General features: G+C 50.0%; 1 protein-coding gene across 1 annotated transcript in view; it reads right to left on the bottom strand.

Annotated features, from left to right (window-relative positions):
• Positions 1–16,385, bottom strand: part of PTPRN2 (protein tyrosine phosphatase receptor type N2) — a 636,567-nt gene that overhangs the window by 100,240 nt on the left and 519,942 nt on the right. The window contains exon 13 of the mRNA XM_063183049.1: positions 5,874–6,086. Coding sequence (XP_063039119.1) covers positions 5,874–6,086 — 213 coding nt within the window. The remainder of the gene's footprint in view (positions 1–5,873; positions 6,087–16,385) is intronic.

Here is a 16,385-nt window from a genome sequence, read left to right on the forward strand (position 1 = left end):
AAATCTCTGCCATCAAGCTCCAGCCCTTAAGATGGGCATTTCTCATTGAGCAGTATTTTTCAAAGTTGATTTTAAATGCTGTGTTACCAAATAAACCCCTATTTATTTGTATCCTGTTTTATTGACCAAGCAAGTTTGATAAATTTCTACTGCTTTATAGATTCATGCAGTATTTTGGAATGCCATTTAGAGCACTGCTACCATTTAACTCAATTTTATGACTACCACAGGAAGCAAGGTCAGGGAAACGGCAGAGTCCACTGCACCACAGGAATGGAGGATAGCTCTGAACACTAATCAGATAAAAAATTGACTAAAAGTTAAATCCAGATTTGTACACATCCTGTTTTGCTTCATTCTGCTTTGACTTGTCTGACTTCAAGGAAGTGTTTAAACATAAGGCAAACTCTTCTTCTAATCACCTTGAAACACTCCCCCTTCTCCTCTCCCAGAATCGCTGTGTGTGACTACTGTGAATTCTGTGTAGCCACACATATTTTGTACACTGTGAAAACTGTCTCACCTTAAAGTACAGTGGTTTATGTAACTACTCTATGTACAAAGTATCTGCAGGTTCCTGAGAACTTATTCTGAGACAAAATGCCAATCAAAGATAGACAAAATTGTTCATATAATACACAATAAGCAGACTTAAATGAACAAGAACAACTCTTCTAATTCATATACCATGCCATATATGCTTTATCACAAAAAATTACAGCTTATCCTGTAGCTTTACGTAGTCATGAGATGATATCGTTTTGCTTCTTTAAATAAGGACACAGGAAAAGAAAAGATTAAAAATGCATTATGCCCTTTGTTTTCCCAGTAGAGAACACAAGCAAGCCTTCACAGCATTCTGCCTTAAGGCAAAATTTTCATCTATCCAAAATCCTTACAAAATGTATTCCTTCTGAAATGTTTACTAAATACTCATGTACTGAATTACTTCATCCTCAGTGATATCTTTTGTGCTTAAGTGTAGGAGGGTCCTTGAAAATTAGGTGATATAAAGGTAGAAGGTAATACTTTATAGTACAAATTATCCTCAGTTTACCAGCTTCCCTTGGTAATAAAGGTGATGTTAATTGGAGTATTACTGACAACTTGATAAATAAGAACAGCAAAATTTTCCTTTCCCCCTCCCCCCCATGTCACTTAGCCCACAATTTCTAAGGAGCTGATATACAGTATTACTATAACATTAAGGTCTAATATTATAATAAGAAGTTTGCTTTTGAAATTCAGTCTGGAGTGTAAAATATGAAGCCATATTAGAGGTAATGAGTTATCTGTATTTAAACACACAAACCATGCATGATGGTTAAATAGAGGGTTTGTTTCCAGCAGATTCTTTCAGTTGGAGTCTTTTAAAATATTTGCAGCAAAATATTTATTGTAATTGTTGCAAATAGTGTGTTCTTAACATCTCTAATAAAAAATACCAGCGGGATCAAATCGGTAAGAGCATGGAGACGTTCTTAGGGGCTTTGAATCCAGCAGGATAATGTAATTAATAAGACTGTATTTGACAAAGGAATATATAATTTATACATAATACAATACATGTAATAATGTAGAATTTAACATATAATTTACAACTGTATGCCTGCCAAATCAAGTTAATTGGACAAGTTTTTAAAACAGCTGATGATGTAATCCATCTGCATGTAACCTTGAATACTTCAGGCAGTTTGAGAAAGAACTTCATTGTAAACTGTTTGGTCTTTTCCTCCTCACTTTTCAAAGGAAGTTCTTTTGAGATGAAGGAAAATTAAAAAGAATGTTATTGACATGAAATATTAAAAGGCAAGCTTGCTGAAGCCAGCTTCAGAGCATTTTAACTTTTGCCTTTTAATTCCATTATGGGCAAGGTTTTGCTGAGCATTATCAGTGATGCAGAAGACCATGCTCATAGGAAAGTTCTGCAGTGCAAAGTATAAAATATGTTGATGATTTAACATGCACACCCCCAGCGTTCCCCACACAGGGGTCAAAAGCCAGGGTTCAGCTGGACTCACAAATACATCACCCTGAATCAAACAGAGCATCCCTAAATCGTAGCAGTCACTACCACACACTCATCACATTAATAAATTGCTCACTAATGGGAGCGGTGACAAGTAAGATGTGCACTTAGTGGCCCTGTTTGCTGCCTGCTCCTGATGCCTGAATGCCCGCTTTTCTCTGGGTTATGTTCTAAAGTCTTCAAAGTGCATGAAGAAAATCTGCTCAGTGTTGTGAAATAAATCAAAGAGCGTCTGCTGAAAATTCCTAAAACGCTTCTGCCCTAATCTCCTGGACCAGAGAGTGGGCTTGCAGAATGCTAAACTTGCTTTTCAAAGAAGATCAAAGCAATGCCAGCAACAATTAAAAGCAGGGGTGCAGGTGCGCGCATGCGCGGGGGCTCCGCGGAGGCACCAAGAGCCTCTTTTTAGTCATCCTTGAATGCTAACGCTGACTTATCTAATCATTCCACGTGTGCTTTGAAAGGACAGGAGATGTGTTTGTGAGAGACACAAAAACTGTCCGCCTTTAGGGATAAAACGTAACATTTTACAAGACACACTATTTCCATTAATTTTGAAAAGCTCCTCAGCTACTGTCTAATTAAACCAGCCTGTAATTTTGTTGTTTAGTGATTCAAAGATAAATGAAGTTTCAATTGTGTATCTATCCTTCCTCCTGTTACTTAGTCTTTCAATAGGCTTTCCCTACCTCAACACTTCGAGGGCCAGCTGCTTGCCTTACCCCAACACCTGAATAACCAGGTTTGGCAGCTTATCAGGAGCACTGCAGCAGTTTAATTTGCCTGCTTCAACTTTTATCCAGTACTGGTTGTCCTGCCCTCTTCACACAGTTACACAAGAAATACTTGTGTTAGTAGCTAAGTGGAAGGAGTGCTCGTGCCTGAGGGAGGGTGATGTTACATGACAAGTGCTACGCCTCCAGAACGGGGGGAGACTTAGCAGCCAACCTGCTGTTTCCCTGATAATATGGTTTGTCTGTTTTTCCCCTTCTCAAGATGGCATTTCACTGCACAAACCAGAAAGGGAATGAAAAAACCCCCAAGGACCGCCAATAAACAGCCATGGGAAAAAACTCTTCCAAGTTCACAGGATAAGTAAGGAAGGAGTAAAACCCTGAATGAACTCCCCTGGCTAAACTGGGTTAGGATGAAAAATGCTTCTACTAAATGCTGAAAATTTAGGTCAGTCTTGTTTATGTGAAGATATAAACAACTGACATTTTGAGAAGCATGTGAATCGAAGTGATATTTCTGTGTTCTCTCTGAATCACATTGGGCCACCAGGCCCTTTTATACCAACCAATTTCTTCCCCTTCAAATAAAAAAATAAATCTGAATTGTCATGTCAGCTGTAAGCAGCAACACTTTGGAGTACTGTGCTTCAAAGCCTAGTGGCAGCAGCCCTGATATATTTCATATTTTTAAAAAACATTGAGTTAACTGAGTGGCTACTTGGGAAACATATAACAGAACCAAGTAGGTACAGTTTTGAAAGCTGCTTGCCTCTTTCCTACCCCCATATTACAGAGGTTATATTATTCCCCTATAAGTATCAAGAGAAGATGAGGAAAAAGATAGCAGATGCCCCTCTGAAACCTAATTGATGTTATCCAAAACATGCATTACATCAGATATCCATTACACTTAACACAGCTCAACGTAAGGTGATTCTGACAATGTGAACAGGGCTCAATCCTATTTCTCTTCAAATCCACGTGAATAGTTTATTATATGCAGACCAGGCACAGCGATTCATTTTGATAAAATGCTACTTAGCAGCATCAAAACTGCCTGAGCATTTTGTCAGTAGGAAGTAGGGCTTCCTACTGCTGCCATTGAAACAAATGGCAGAATTCCCATTTACTTCCATGGGTGGAGAGCCAAGCTCTTATAAACCTTTGTTTTTAAGGAAAAACATTTTTCCTCCCACTCATGAGTACAGTTCTCCTGAAAACCCAGTGGAACTGTTTAAGAAGTCAGGTGGTTAGGACCAGGCCTAGAGGTCAGGAACAAAGAATATTAATACAGTCTTGCTTTTGAAAAACTGAGCAGCAACCTCGAAGCATTGCTGTTGTTTTCAAAACAGAAAATGTCACTCTTAGATTTAAATATGAAGATTTTAAAACACATATAAATCTGTGAAGAAAAAAGGAAGCACATATTTCATTTAATGTCTGGATTACAGATTCTTATTAAACAAACCGAGCTCATTATAAAATCAATATCAACCACTACACTCCCAGGAGAAATGGCAAAAAAGGTCACTCCAAGAAATTCAAACAATTTTCCTGCTGGAAGGGCACGATTTTAATTACAGATACTATTAATTAGAGCTGTCAGTAGGAAGATTGTCCTGTTAATTATCAGAAATTCAGTTTCAAGTGTGGTTTTGGAACCTGGAGGGCTTTTCAAAAAAATTAAGAATTCCTGTATTCACAATTAATGGAAGAGAAAGCCTACCTATTGCTTCTGTGCTTTAAATAAGCCAACAGCAAGTCACCTATTAAAATCAAACAAAAATATTTATGGGCACAATCTCACTGGCCAACAAAACTGATAAACTGCTGTTTTGTTCACACTTAATCCCAGAGAACACTCCTTTTTTTTTGTCTACAGGAAATGCTCTTGGTCTCACTCTGTCTTGCTTTGGAAGTCATTAAATGCAAAGATGTGATCCAATGATTTTTTTTTAAAGTAAACATGTCTTTAAAAGTGTAAACCAAAACCATTCCTGAAGATACTAATTGTTACAGAAACATTTATATTTATTATTCTGTACTTAATTCTCTCTAGACCCACCCTGTGGAAATATACTTAATGCATTACATCTTTAATATCTAAGAGGTACAGACAGATCCAAACTTTGTGAGGAAATATGAGTTTATTCCCATAATACTCTCAACTGCCAATTTAAATCTATCTCAGCTCCAGGATACAGAAAGGCTAGAATGTCTGATCCTAAGCAGAACAAGAAAGTAAAATAAAACTTGACAAAAAAGTGCCGTTAGCGAGGCCCCATGGGTGCACAATAGACAGAGATACTACAGAGACAATGTTTACACATTCTCAGATTCTTTTTCCTGGTCACACTCCAAATATCTTGGGTGGGTAGACCAGGGCTGTCTGGTTTATGACTATAACACATGCACTACCACACCAATAACACACCAAGAAATAAGTGCCATATGATCTAAAACAAACTTCAGGAAGATACAGTGTCTCTCCACCCAACACTTTTGAAACTGAAAGAGAAAGCTGGGGATTTCTGATTTATTTCTGAGAAGCTGAGTGCAGTCCTCCAGCATTACTGGGTACACATCTGCTATCATTGTTCTCCTAGAACCAGTCCTGGTTTACCTCCCATCTATCAGCATTAGATTTCATTTTATCTGAATAATGGCAGAAGGTGGCAACAGATCGGGTCAAAGGCTCTTTTCATATCAGACCCTGAAGAAGTCGATTACTCAAAAAGAGAGACATCTTCAGATAACCGTGCAATCCATTCCTCATAAATGTTAAAGATTTTTCGTTATTAATAGTGGCAGGGGTGACAGATTATGGATATTAATGTTATTTTTCTGAGAATTTCAATGGCAAGGGCTGGGATTTTATTTTTTTTTTATGCTTCTAATTAGGCACGAATTTACAGCAGCTACCAGAATAGCCAAGATTAATACCCAGTAGTAAAAAGCTGCCACACCGAATCCGCGGGACTATGAATGGAACGGGGGCGAGGGGGAAGCGTCGGAAACAAACCCACCCCCACGACTCCCAAGGCGAGAGGGGCCCCCCCGGGGGTCTGCGGGCAGCGGGGCAGGGCCGGCGGAGGAGAGCTCGCTCTTACCTGGTAAGCAGCGGGCGCATCGGAGCCGGCGTCAGCCCCCAGGGCCGAGAGCTTCTCCTTCAGGCGGTGGTGGGCGCGGTGGCGGAGGCAGTAGGCGACCCCCGACGCCGCCAGGACCCCGGCGATGCAGGCGAGGGAGAGGAGGGTGAGGAGGAGGAATTTCGCGGACTGTGCCTCCTCCCCGCGCTGAGCGAGCGGCGGGACGTTGCTTTTCTGCAGGGAAGGAGAGAGAGGCAGCGCCTGAGTTGCGCGGTCGCGGAGCAGCGCGGAGCGGGGATCCCGTCGGGGGGAGCACCCGGCAGCCCTAACTTTCGGCCGGGGAGGGAGGCAAACGGAGGGGCAGGGACAGGGACAGGACGGCTGCCGTGCCCCGCTCCGTGCCCTCCCCTCCGGCGGCTCGCACTCAACTACCGAGAGGCGGAGGCGGACCCGCGGGATGCGCGCAAGCACCGCCGAGCGCCCCGCGGCTCCGCTCGCACCGCACCGAGGGCCAGGGGCTGCGAGGGGCGCAGCAAGGGAAAATCCGGTATTGTTTTTTTCTTAGTGAAAAATAAAACACAGGAAAAAAAACAAAAAAAAACCAAAAAAACCCAAAAAAAACCAAAACAAGTAGGTGGCGATCCTTCCTTTTGTCTGTTGTAAAGGGAAGCGGTTTTTAAAAAAACCCGATAGTTCCAAACTCCTCCAGATTACTATTATTTTTGCAGCAATAGGAGAGAATCCTTCTAGTGCATTTCACTTGTCTCCATGTGCTAAAAAGTTGTACAATAATTTCCCCTCATTAGCTTCATTATAACCTATATTAGCAACAATTAAAAACGCAACATGAAAATGAAAAGACCAGGCGCGCAAATTGCAGCAAGACTCATTTGGCCTGCATTCCCCCTTTCACAATTACCAAGGAAATGAATTGAAAAGCACGCCCCTGCCTCAGTCCTGGTTGCTACAAGACGAGAACAATTAGCAAACTCCTTTCCACCACCTAATTTCGCGTGGTAACAAAATGGATTTTTCCCCATGAATGCCTAGCCGGCCTATTCATTATCTCTCCTCTATTAGTAATTTTCTGCTCCGTATTCAGCTAGCCAGCTCTTAATTTCCTCCTGTCTTGCAGTGTACACAGTGGCTCTTATGTCAGGCCCGGTCCATTTTTATCTTGTAATCATAAAGGCCACCAAAGCAATTATCGCTGGTCTTGACTGGAAAAGCTTGTCATTAATTAGCCTCCTTGCCTTCAGTGCTGCGGATTAGCCGGGGCTGAGGCTGAGTTAATGGAAATGCAGGTTCAGTCAGACTCCCGGATTTTCCTGCCTGGATGCGCCGCGCGGAGGAGGATCGCGGCTCCGTGCGCCCCGGCGGGGCGGCGGGGGGCGGGCACAGGGCTGGCCGCGGCCACCGGCCATGTGCCGTCCGTCCGTCCGTCCGTCCGTCCGCGCGGCCACCGCCGCGCCCGCCGCCTCCCCTCCCCTGCACGGCCCCTCCCCCAAATCCCAACAGCCACCAGGAGGAGGGGGCTGCACCCCCACCCCCCCCGCCCCGGCCGCGGGGGGCTCCGGGGCCGCCCCCTCGCCACCGCCCCCGCGGCCCCAGCCGGGCACCGGCCCCGGGGGAGCGCGCCCTGGGCCCGCGGCGGGCGGGGGCACCGGGAGGGGCAGCACCGACGGCAGCCGCCTCGGCCCCGGGGGGGTGAAGGGCTGCTGCGCTCCGCCGTTAGCATCTCCCTGAAAGGCCCCGTCCCCCCGGGGCCAAGGGTCGCGATCTGCATCTCAATAGGCGGCTCCCGCCGAAGTGCCGGCGCCCCCTCGCCGAGCGCTGCGCCCCGGGACGTTAATCCTTGTCGCCGCGGTGTTTGCCCCCCGTCAGCCGAGCAGGGACAAGCCCCGCACCCCCGGAGTCCCCCGCGGGCCGGCCCCGCTCATCGGGCGGCCCCCGGCTGGGCTCCGGGGCACCGACGGGAGGAAAGAGGCTGGCGGGCACCTTCGGGCACTGCTCCTGAGCCTTACGTCTCTGTTATCTCTACCACGGTTTTAAACGATTCCTTTTCTTCGGGTGCCGTGTGACAGAGCCGCACCAAGCACACAGGGAAAGGGCTATGCGAGAGATACGATGACAATGATGCTGACAAAGTGCTGTCAAAAGCTCCGAGTAACATGCAGAAGAGAAAGGGCGGCAGGCTCTTTCTCCCACTGGAGTTAGAGCTATTTTAGATGTTGCTTCCAACTTCGCCAGACAGTTTTCCCCGCAAATCCAGGGCTGCCGTCCTCGGAGCTAGCTGCCCTTGACAAAAGAATTGCTCGAAGAGCCCCCCCCCTACATATTCTCAGCGTACAACTGCACTCGGGAGCCTGAAGCACAGGGAAGAATTAGAAACCTTCCGTGGGGCGTTCGGCGTTGCTTACACCTTGCCAAGAGTCTGCCCTGGGAGAGTCTGTGCAGCCCTGTCCCTTGTGACAGGCTTCAGCCAGCGAGGGCTTGCAAAGCCCCTGCACGTCCAGGGGGAGCGGCGCCCACGCCCGGCCCGACCCCCGTGCCCCGGGAGGGGACGGAGGCCCCGCGGCGGGAGGGCAGGGCCAAGGGCCGGGGGCACGGCCGCTCCCCGCTGCCCGCCGGCGCCCAACGAAGGGGAAGGGAGAGGGGAAAGGGAGAGGGGCTCTGCCGGGAGCCGCCGGCCCTTCTCCCATCCCTTTCCTCCCTCCCGCCTCACGGGGAGCAGCTCCAGAGCCACTGCCGTCGGGGCCCGGACGACTCCGCTCTCCCCTCCCTGCCTGCGCGGTCTGGTGCTCCGGGCCACCTCGGCCAGCCCCCATGCCGCCGCCGGGAGGGACCAGCGGCTGATCCCCCTGTCCCAGCGGCTGATCCCCCTATCCCAGCGGCTGATCCCCCTGTCCCAGCGGCTGATCCCCCCGCGCCGTCCCGCAGGAAGCGCCGGGTGCGGCCGACGGCAAAGCCCCATCGCCCGGCTCCGGCTCCAACCCCGGGCCGCGCATCGGCGGCGTCCCTGGACCCCGAACCGCAGAGGGTAGCCCGGTCCCCAAGCACGCCCCATCAGGACACAGCCCCCACTGTCCCCAAGGCAGCTGGAGGAACCCGCTGCCTTTTCATCCTGCTCGATGACCAAACATCACATTATGAAACGGGTAAAAATTAATCCGACGTGTTAGTTACCAGCTCCTTCCCTCCTCCCACCTCTCCCCCCAGCCGCCCCGCTGCCTCTAACCAAGAGCACAGATTTCCCCACCTCGCCTAACCCCCTGATTCTTCCCTGCAAGAAGGCCCCAGCCTGAAACGGAGCCCAGGGTTAATTAGAGGCGTCCTGTCAGCCTTGACTTGAAATTGAAAGAAAAGTGTTTAAATATTTATGAATTTGACATTTACAGTCGGATGTCTTTTAAAGCAGAACACCTCTCCCTGTGCTGGTTGGGGCTGCCGTGGTGCGTGTGCCTGGGGTGGAAGGGGAACAATAGCTATTGCATAACAAGAAAAACAAATTACCTCCCCACCCAAGGCTTAACAAATAAATAGACCACATAAATTACACGCAATTAAATATTAAACTCAGCTACATGTAAGTATGCATTTTTAAAACTTCACATAAGAGATTATATTGACATTCCACTGAATGATTTTCTCCTTCGAAAAGTGTGGAGTATCAATGAAGTCCCAATGAAGGAAAAACAACTAATTCCTAAATGAATGGCTTAGAAAGTGAATCTGAATGAAGAGGCTTTGGAGGTGTTCATCCAGCCTTGCTTTGAAACAGCCCGACCTAGCTTAAATGCTAGAAAGCAAAGAACAACAGCACACCTAACACACACAGCGTTTACTTGAAGTGCACTGATTCTGTGAGGGTCTGTGGGTTTTTTAAGAGGAAAGAAAAATTCTTAGTGTCTGATCTCATGTAGGCTTTCCCGTCCCTCGACAGAACACATTTTATATACACCCAAAAGTGAGTCATTAACTAGAGCAGCCATAACACTGGAGTCACAAATCACTGTTCTAATCAAAGCGCAGCGTCCCGTTCCGCGGTGTCATCCCATGATGCAGCAGAACAGTCGACGTTTCAAACAAATTCCAGGCAAATGTCAGTAAATATTTAATGTACGCTTTCATGTAAATAAGTTCTCACACCTATGCTGGAAGTGTTGGAGAAAGTCTTTGTAAGAGCAGAGAGGAGCTCCCCATGCAGTGATGTGGAAACTCACCATCCAGATGCCTCAGCAGAATTACACTTCATTATTTACTTTAGGACATAGGGCATGAATCTGGTCCTTGCAAAATTCTAACTAAAGTTGAGGTTTTGTTTTGCTTCATAAATTTAAAAAGATTTCAAACCCAATCTGCCAGTTACTGCACCTGACCACTCTTCCAGTTAGCAATGGAAAAAATCACTACAATTAATTTTTAAACAACTCAACATTATCTTTTTTTTTGCAATTTTTTCATGCTTTGATTTTTACATTTATATTACACAGCTTTGTTTCCGAACAATAATAAAAAATTGAAGATTTCTTAGTAAATATGGGCAAAAAGAGGAACTTCAGATTATGATTTGTTTCAAAATATTAGAACGTTAAGAAACTCAAGAGGTGCTATTTTTAATTTGGAATTCACTATAGAATCTAATAAATGAGAGAAGTGAGGCGGAAATAATCATGTATTAATTCTGTGCATTACAAAATCTTTTCAGAAGCTATTATCAGAGCAAGAGGCATTGTGGTTTGGATTCAGGGTGGGAGAAATCCTTTGTGCAACTGAAAGCTATTGTTCCTCTGTGCAGATGAAATTGTACTTGCAAATATGCCATTCAAGGAGGGAAAAAAGTACCTAGGCAGAAAAAAAAAGAATTCTACAAGAAAATCATTAGTCTTAAAAATAAACTTCTCTAAAATAAGTTTTGGTTCATTGTTTGTTTGTTTTCTAAGGAATATCCTGTGCTAACAGTTGCAGCCACTGACATTACATGAAAATATAAAGGATATGCATATTATTTCCTTATATAGAAAGCATGAAGAAAGGGATGGATGTGTGTGGGTGTGTATATATATAATGTGTGTGTGCGTGTTCATATCTATGTACACACACATCCCTGTATGTCTGCTCATTTATATAAATCTAAACTTAAATTCACTTCTAGTAATTTCCCTCTCCCAGAGGTTATCTGAGACATAGGTTGATACACTCTGCTGGTTAAGTTTTGATAGGTTACTAGAAAACCAGAGAAACACTTTACGTCAGGAGGAGGCTGGCTACCATAATCTGTCCCCAGGAAAGCTACAGAGAAGATTTTTTTACCTTTCATAAAGTAAGAAAACAAAACAGAAGGGACAGCAGCATCTCTCCCAGCTTTGGTAGCTGTGCCTCCTCCCCTACTGTGCTCCCAGTCAGGTTAGGCTGGGGCAGCAGGGCCTGGGGATGATCACCTTTTGTGCTGTAACACCCCTTGTGTTCAGCACTGCACTCCCAAGCTGTTTGGCCCAAGCTACTTGTTGGTGTTTTAAATACTATCTTTGTAGTTACTGAGAGATTTCTAGGGCCGCTACCTTCTGACTCCCTGCTCACACACCCTCCTTCTCTCCCCGGAAAGCTCACCTGATGCCAGGATCACTTTCAGCAAATGTCAGTTCATCACCTGAAACGAGGTCAATTTAATGCTTTTACTCGGGAGGATGAAATCGGATGGGAAGGTACTTTTTGCTTCTTTTAGGGGTCGGAAAGATTAGACAAATCGACAAACACAAAAGGCAGATGGATTTCTGGGAACTGCAGCTTATTCAAATCACTGAGAAAGGTCACTGCAAAAGCCACAGATCTATTCATCTGTAGGGGTACAATGATCTTTCCACAACCTTCAACACCACAAAGCACTCTGGAGCGTCTCTATACCTTTTAGTAGGATTAATACCATGAACAATGACTGAATACAATCAAGAATTCACTGAGTTCAAAGATCCCTTGATCAATGGTAGATATTTTCTTCTGGCTTCCTAAAGGCAAACAGAAGTGAAGTTTCTGGTTAGAGTTACAAGAAATAAGAGCTATTATTCTGAATCCCCCTACAAGGCGGTATTGAAATGCCAGAATGTCCAAGCACCCCGAAGAAGTTTGTGGCATGGAAGGAGTAAGGTTGTGAAAGAGGAAATTCAATGAGCTTCAAGATGTTCATGAGCATCTGGGTATTTTTTGAAGTCAGCAGTTAGGTAAAGAGTAAAGCACAAAAGCCTACAGCATCACTGAGACAGCGCAGGGGTAACACACAACTCAGGAAACCGGACAGCCACATCCATGCCTGTGGAAGAGGCAGGTGAGTCGGAGACGGAGGAGCACGGCCCATCCTGTCCGAAGCCGCACAGTGCACCTCTGAGGTGGCAGCAAGAAGAGGAGGGCGCGGAGACGGCGAAGGAACCACGGTGAAGAAACTTCGATCCCCGTCTCTAAGGACTCGGGGGCAGTTAGGGCAAAGCAGCAGAGTGGGTGCACCAGGAACCAGGTTTTCCTCCGCAGCCCAGGCTTTGTTAGCCGGAGTAAAACCGCGAAAGTGAGGGACTCGGCGGGTCTAAGTCACAGAGTGTCAGAGCCCGAGCCAAGAGGTCGGTCAGCGATAGCCGAGTTTAATCAAATATCTTCAGCTAGCAAGGGAAACACGAGCCGCAGCGCCAGCGCTGATCTAATGCTGATGCTGAAGGCACATAATTCAGGGATTAGATAAGGCGACCTTACAGCCGAGTGCCTGCAAACGAGCCAGCTCTCGGTTATGCTGCAAGCACCGGCGGGTCCGTCGACGGAGCAGCCGCCCCGTCTCGCAGGGAGCCGGGCCCGGTCCCTCGGCCGTCCCCGCCCGGGGCCGGGGCTCCGCGGCCGCACGCCCACACCCCCGCGGGGTCCCGTCGTCGGGCCCCGAGCCGTGAACGCGTCCTCGCCCCGCCGGGCCCGCTGCCCCCTCCGCCCGCGCCTGTTCGACGGCCCCGGGCCGGGAGCATCCCCGGGGCTGCGCTCGGCCGGGGGCGCGCAGGGAGGCGAAGCGAGCCCTCCGTCCGCCCGCGCTGCTCCGCGGACACCCGGCCCGGCCCCGCCCGGCGGCAGCGGCTGCCCCATCCCTCCCGGCCGCCCCCGCTGCCCACAAGGCTCTCCCGAGTCCCGGCCGGGCCGCCTCGGGAGCCGCGGGCGCTCCCCCCAGCCCGTCCCCGCCGCATGTACCTGCTGCCGGCGTGCCGGGACGGGCCCCGCTCTGCGAGGGGTCGGCGGGCTCTAGCAATCCTCCTCCGGTGCCAAAACTTCCCCCTCTCCCCCCCGCCCCTCCTCAGCGCAGACAAAGACGGCGGCCAGCGCAATCGCCCCTCGCAGCCCGCAGCCGCCTCCCGGCTCGGTGCGGCGGGGGCAGCGGCGGCCTCGGGCGGCCCGGTGGTCCCCGCGGGGCGCGGGCGGAGGATGCCGGCGCGCCCCGGCGCTGCCCTCCTTATATTGGGCTGCTCGCAGCCCCTGCCGGCTGCCGCACATGGCCCATCCACCGGTTGCTATAGCGATGCCTCCCCTCCACATGTTGCTGGCAGCAATTGGCTAAGGAGGTCTGGGCTGTGCAGAAATCCTTCGCCGGAGTGCGGCGATGAATGGACACGGGCTGTGTCACTCATTTGGAAAAGCTGTTTGGGGTTTCTGTTGTGGATATGCGTTTTTTTTTTTTTTTGTGTTTTTTTTTTTTTTTTCCTTTTGGTTGATTTTTTACGTGCACCTTCCCCCATCTTTTTCTTTTTATTTTCCTTTTTTTTTTTTTTTCCCTTGGTGTCTCTCTTGCAAGATGGAAGTGGAGGGTAGAACAATGACAGAAAGCCAAAAATAAAATCAAACAAGGACACCAAGGAAAAGCTACAAATCATTTGCATCACAATACGGCAAAGGAGCCCACAACGCTTCTTCCTGAAAAGACTTTCCTCAAAAAAAAAAAAATCTACACATTGCCGAGCAAAGAAGACCCAAACTTTCTCCCCTCTCCTCCTCGTTCTCCAAATGACACAAGAAATTAGGAAGGAGGAGTGTGTTCCGACCAGCCCCGGGACAGTAACGAAGTCCAGCTCGATAAAGAGCGACGGGCGAGCGGGGCCGTGCCGTGCCCGCGCTGCGCACCCGTAACTCCCCGGCAGAGCCACGCTCCCGCGCAGGGGCCCGGGGCAGCACCGACCCTTGGATCGAAGCGGACCCTGCAGTCTTCCCCATCTCCTCAAATTCCCTCATGCCGCCGGCAAACACGCTGAGCCCCCCCCCTCCCTCCCCCCATCCAGCATCTGCCCACGGAGTGCCCCGGCTGCGGGAGCGGGACAGGAGCGGGCGGGGAGCGCCAGGGTGGCAGGTCCCTTCCATCCCCCTTCCCCCGCCGGTGGACAGCGCTCCCGCTTCCCTGTCCCCATTGTTTCCCGCTGTCACTGCGGCTGGGGATGGCAGCCAGGGCAGAGCCGGCTCTCCTCTGTCCGTGGAGGGGGCAGTCCTTTCCCTTTCCCCTTCCTCTTCCCTTTCCCCTTTCCCTTCCCCTTCTCCTCCCCAGCCGTCCCGCCCCCACGCCGCCGCGGCCGCTGTGCCCCGGCCCGCCCCGGCCCGAGCGGCGGCGGCTGCTCCCGGGCAGGACCGTCCCGAGCCGGGCACTGCACACACCGGACACCCAGGCGGGCACTGCACACACCATCCCTCGGCAGAGACCCCCAGCCAGGCACTGCACACAGCTCCCCTCGGCAGGGACCCCCAGGCGGGCACTGCACACACCATCCCTCGGCAGGGACCCCCAGGCGGGCACTGCACACACCATCCCTCGGCAGGGACCCCCAGGCGGGCACTGCACACAGCTCCCCTCGGCAGGGACCCCCAGGCGGGCACTGCACACACCATCCCTCGGCAGGGACCCCCAGGCGGGCACTGCACACAGCTCCCCTCGGCAGGGACCCCCAGCCGGGCACTGCACACAGCTCCCCTCGGCAGGGACCCCCAGGCGGGCACTGCACACACCATCCCTCGGCAGGGACCCCCAGCCGGGCACTGCACACACCATCCCTCGGCAGGGACCCCCAGCCGGGCACTGCACACAGCTCCCCTCGGCAGGGACCCCCAGCCGGGCACTGCACACAGCTCCCCTCGGCAGGGACCCCCAGGCGGGCACTGCACACAGCTCCCCTCGGCAGGGACCCCCAGGCGGGCACTGCACACAGCTCCCCTCGGCAGGGACCCCCAGCCGGGCACTGCACACACCATCCCTCGGCAGGGACCCCCAGGCGGGCACTGCACACAGCTCCCCTCGGCAGGGACCCCCAGCCGGGCACTGCACACACCATCCCTCGGCAGGGACCCCCAGGCGGGCACTGCACACAGCTCCCCTCGGCAGGGACCCCCAGCCCCGCCCGACCCTTCCCAGCCGCGGAGCGACCCGCGCGGTGGGGCGGTGCGGAGGAGGCAGTGTGAGGGACGGGACGACCATGGCATGGCATGGCATGGCATGGCATGGAACGGGCATGGCCACCCGTACCCCACACCCCTGCTGTCCCGGGGCTCGGTCACTCGGTCGCCTGCCCGGCCCCGGCGGGCTTTGCCTTCCCGGCTGGCCCTGGCTCCCCGCGGCTGTCCCGGGCACACTGCATTAGCGCCCTGTAGCAATTCCTTTGCCCCCTTTTCCTCCTTCCTCCTTCCAGCCCCCCTCGGCAGCCGGCACCTGGGTAAGGGACCAAGGAAGGGCAAGGGCCGCCTGAGTTCCCAGAGCATCCCTGCCCGCACCAGAGTGACACTTCATTTAAACTGCAGGACAGCACCGAAATGTCCTCACCATCCCCTGTACAGCGTCCTCCTGCCGGGTCCTGAAAGTGCAGAGTGGTTTTGCCATGGGCTCACCCCCACTAACATCTCACCCACACCCAGCCTTCCCATTCCAGGGTGAGGAAGATGCTCTTTACATCACCACCGTTTCTGAAAAGAAGGTTTCCAGGCAGGAGAGGTTCTCCTCACCTGGCTGCTGTTCATACAAAATCCTTCATGTTCCCACAGATTAACACAAATTTGGCTTCTCCAAACATTTCCTCAGCCACGTTTGTATTGCTTGGACTGAAAGCATTGCTTTGTCAGTCTGTCATGCTGAGAGGACCCTCTCAGTCTGATGTTCTCCTGCCCCTGGAAGCCAGAGCATACAAAAGCTGCTCACTAACCTGCATTGCTTAAGTTGAAAGATAAATGAACCCGCCAAGTGATTTCATTAAAAGGACACGTGTGTTTGCATATTGATCCTTCTAATGAACTGTCTGAAACTGATAAATACTTCCATTAGCTTTGCAGTTTGTATTTAGTATTTAAAAATATATTAATTAACATTTCCTGGAATAATATTGGATTTTTTAGAACTATCATGTGTTGAATGGGTTGAACATGAATTTGGCTGGCCAGGTGTCAAGAGACAGCAAAATATTAGTTAAATACTATTGTTTTTTAACAGTGAGATTTTGAGAAATTTGTGGTGAAATTTAAAAAACTTTTCACGTTTATGTAATT

This window comes from Melospiza melodia, chromosome 1 (genome assembly GCF_035770615.1).
Source record: "Melospiza melodia melodia isolate bMelMel2 chromosome 1, bMelMel2.pri, whole genome shotgun sequence".
Taxonomy (NCBI): domain Eukaryota; kingdom Metazoa; phylum Chordata; class Aves; order Passeriformes; family Passerellidae; genus Melospiza; species Melospiza melodia.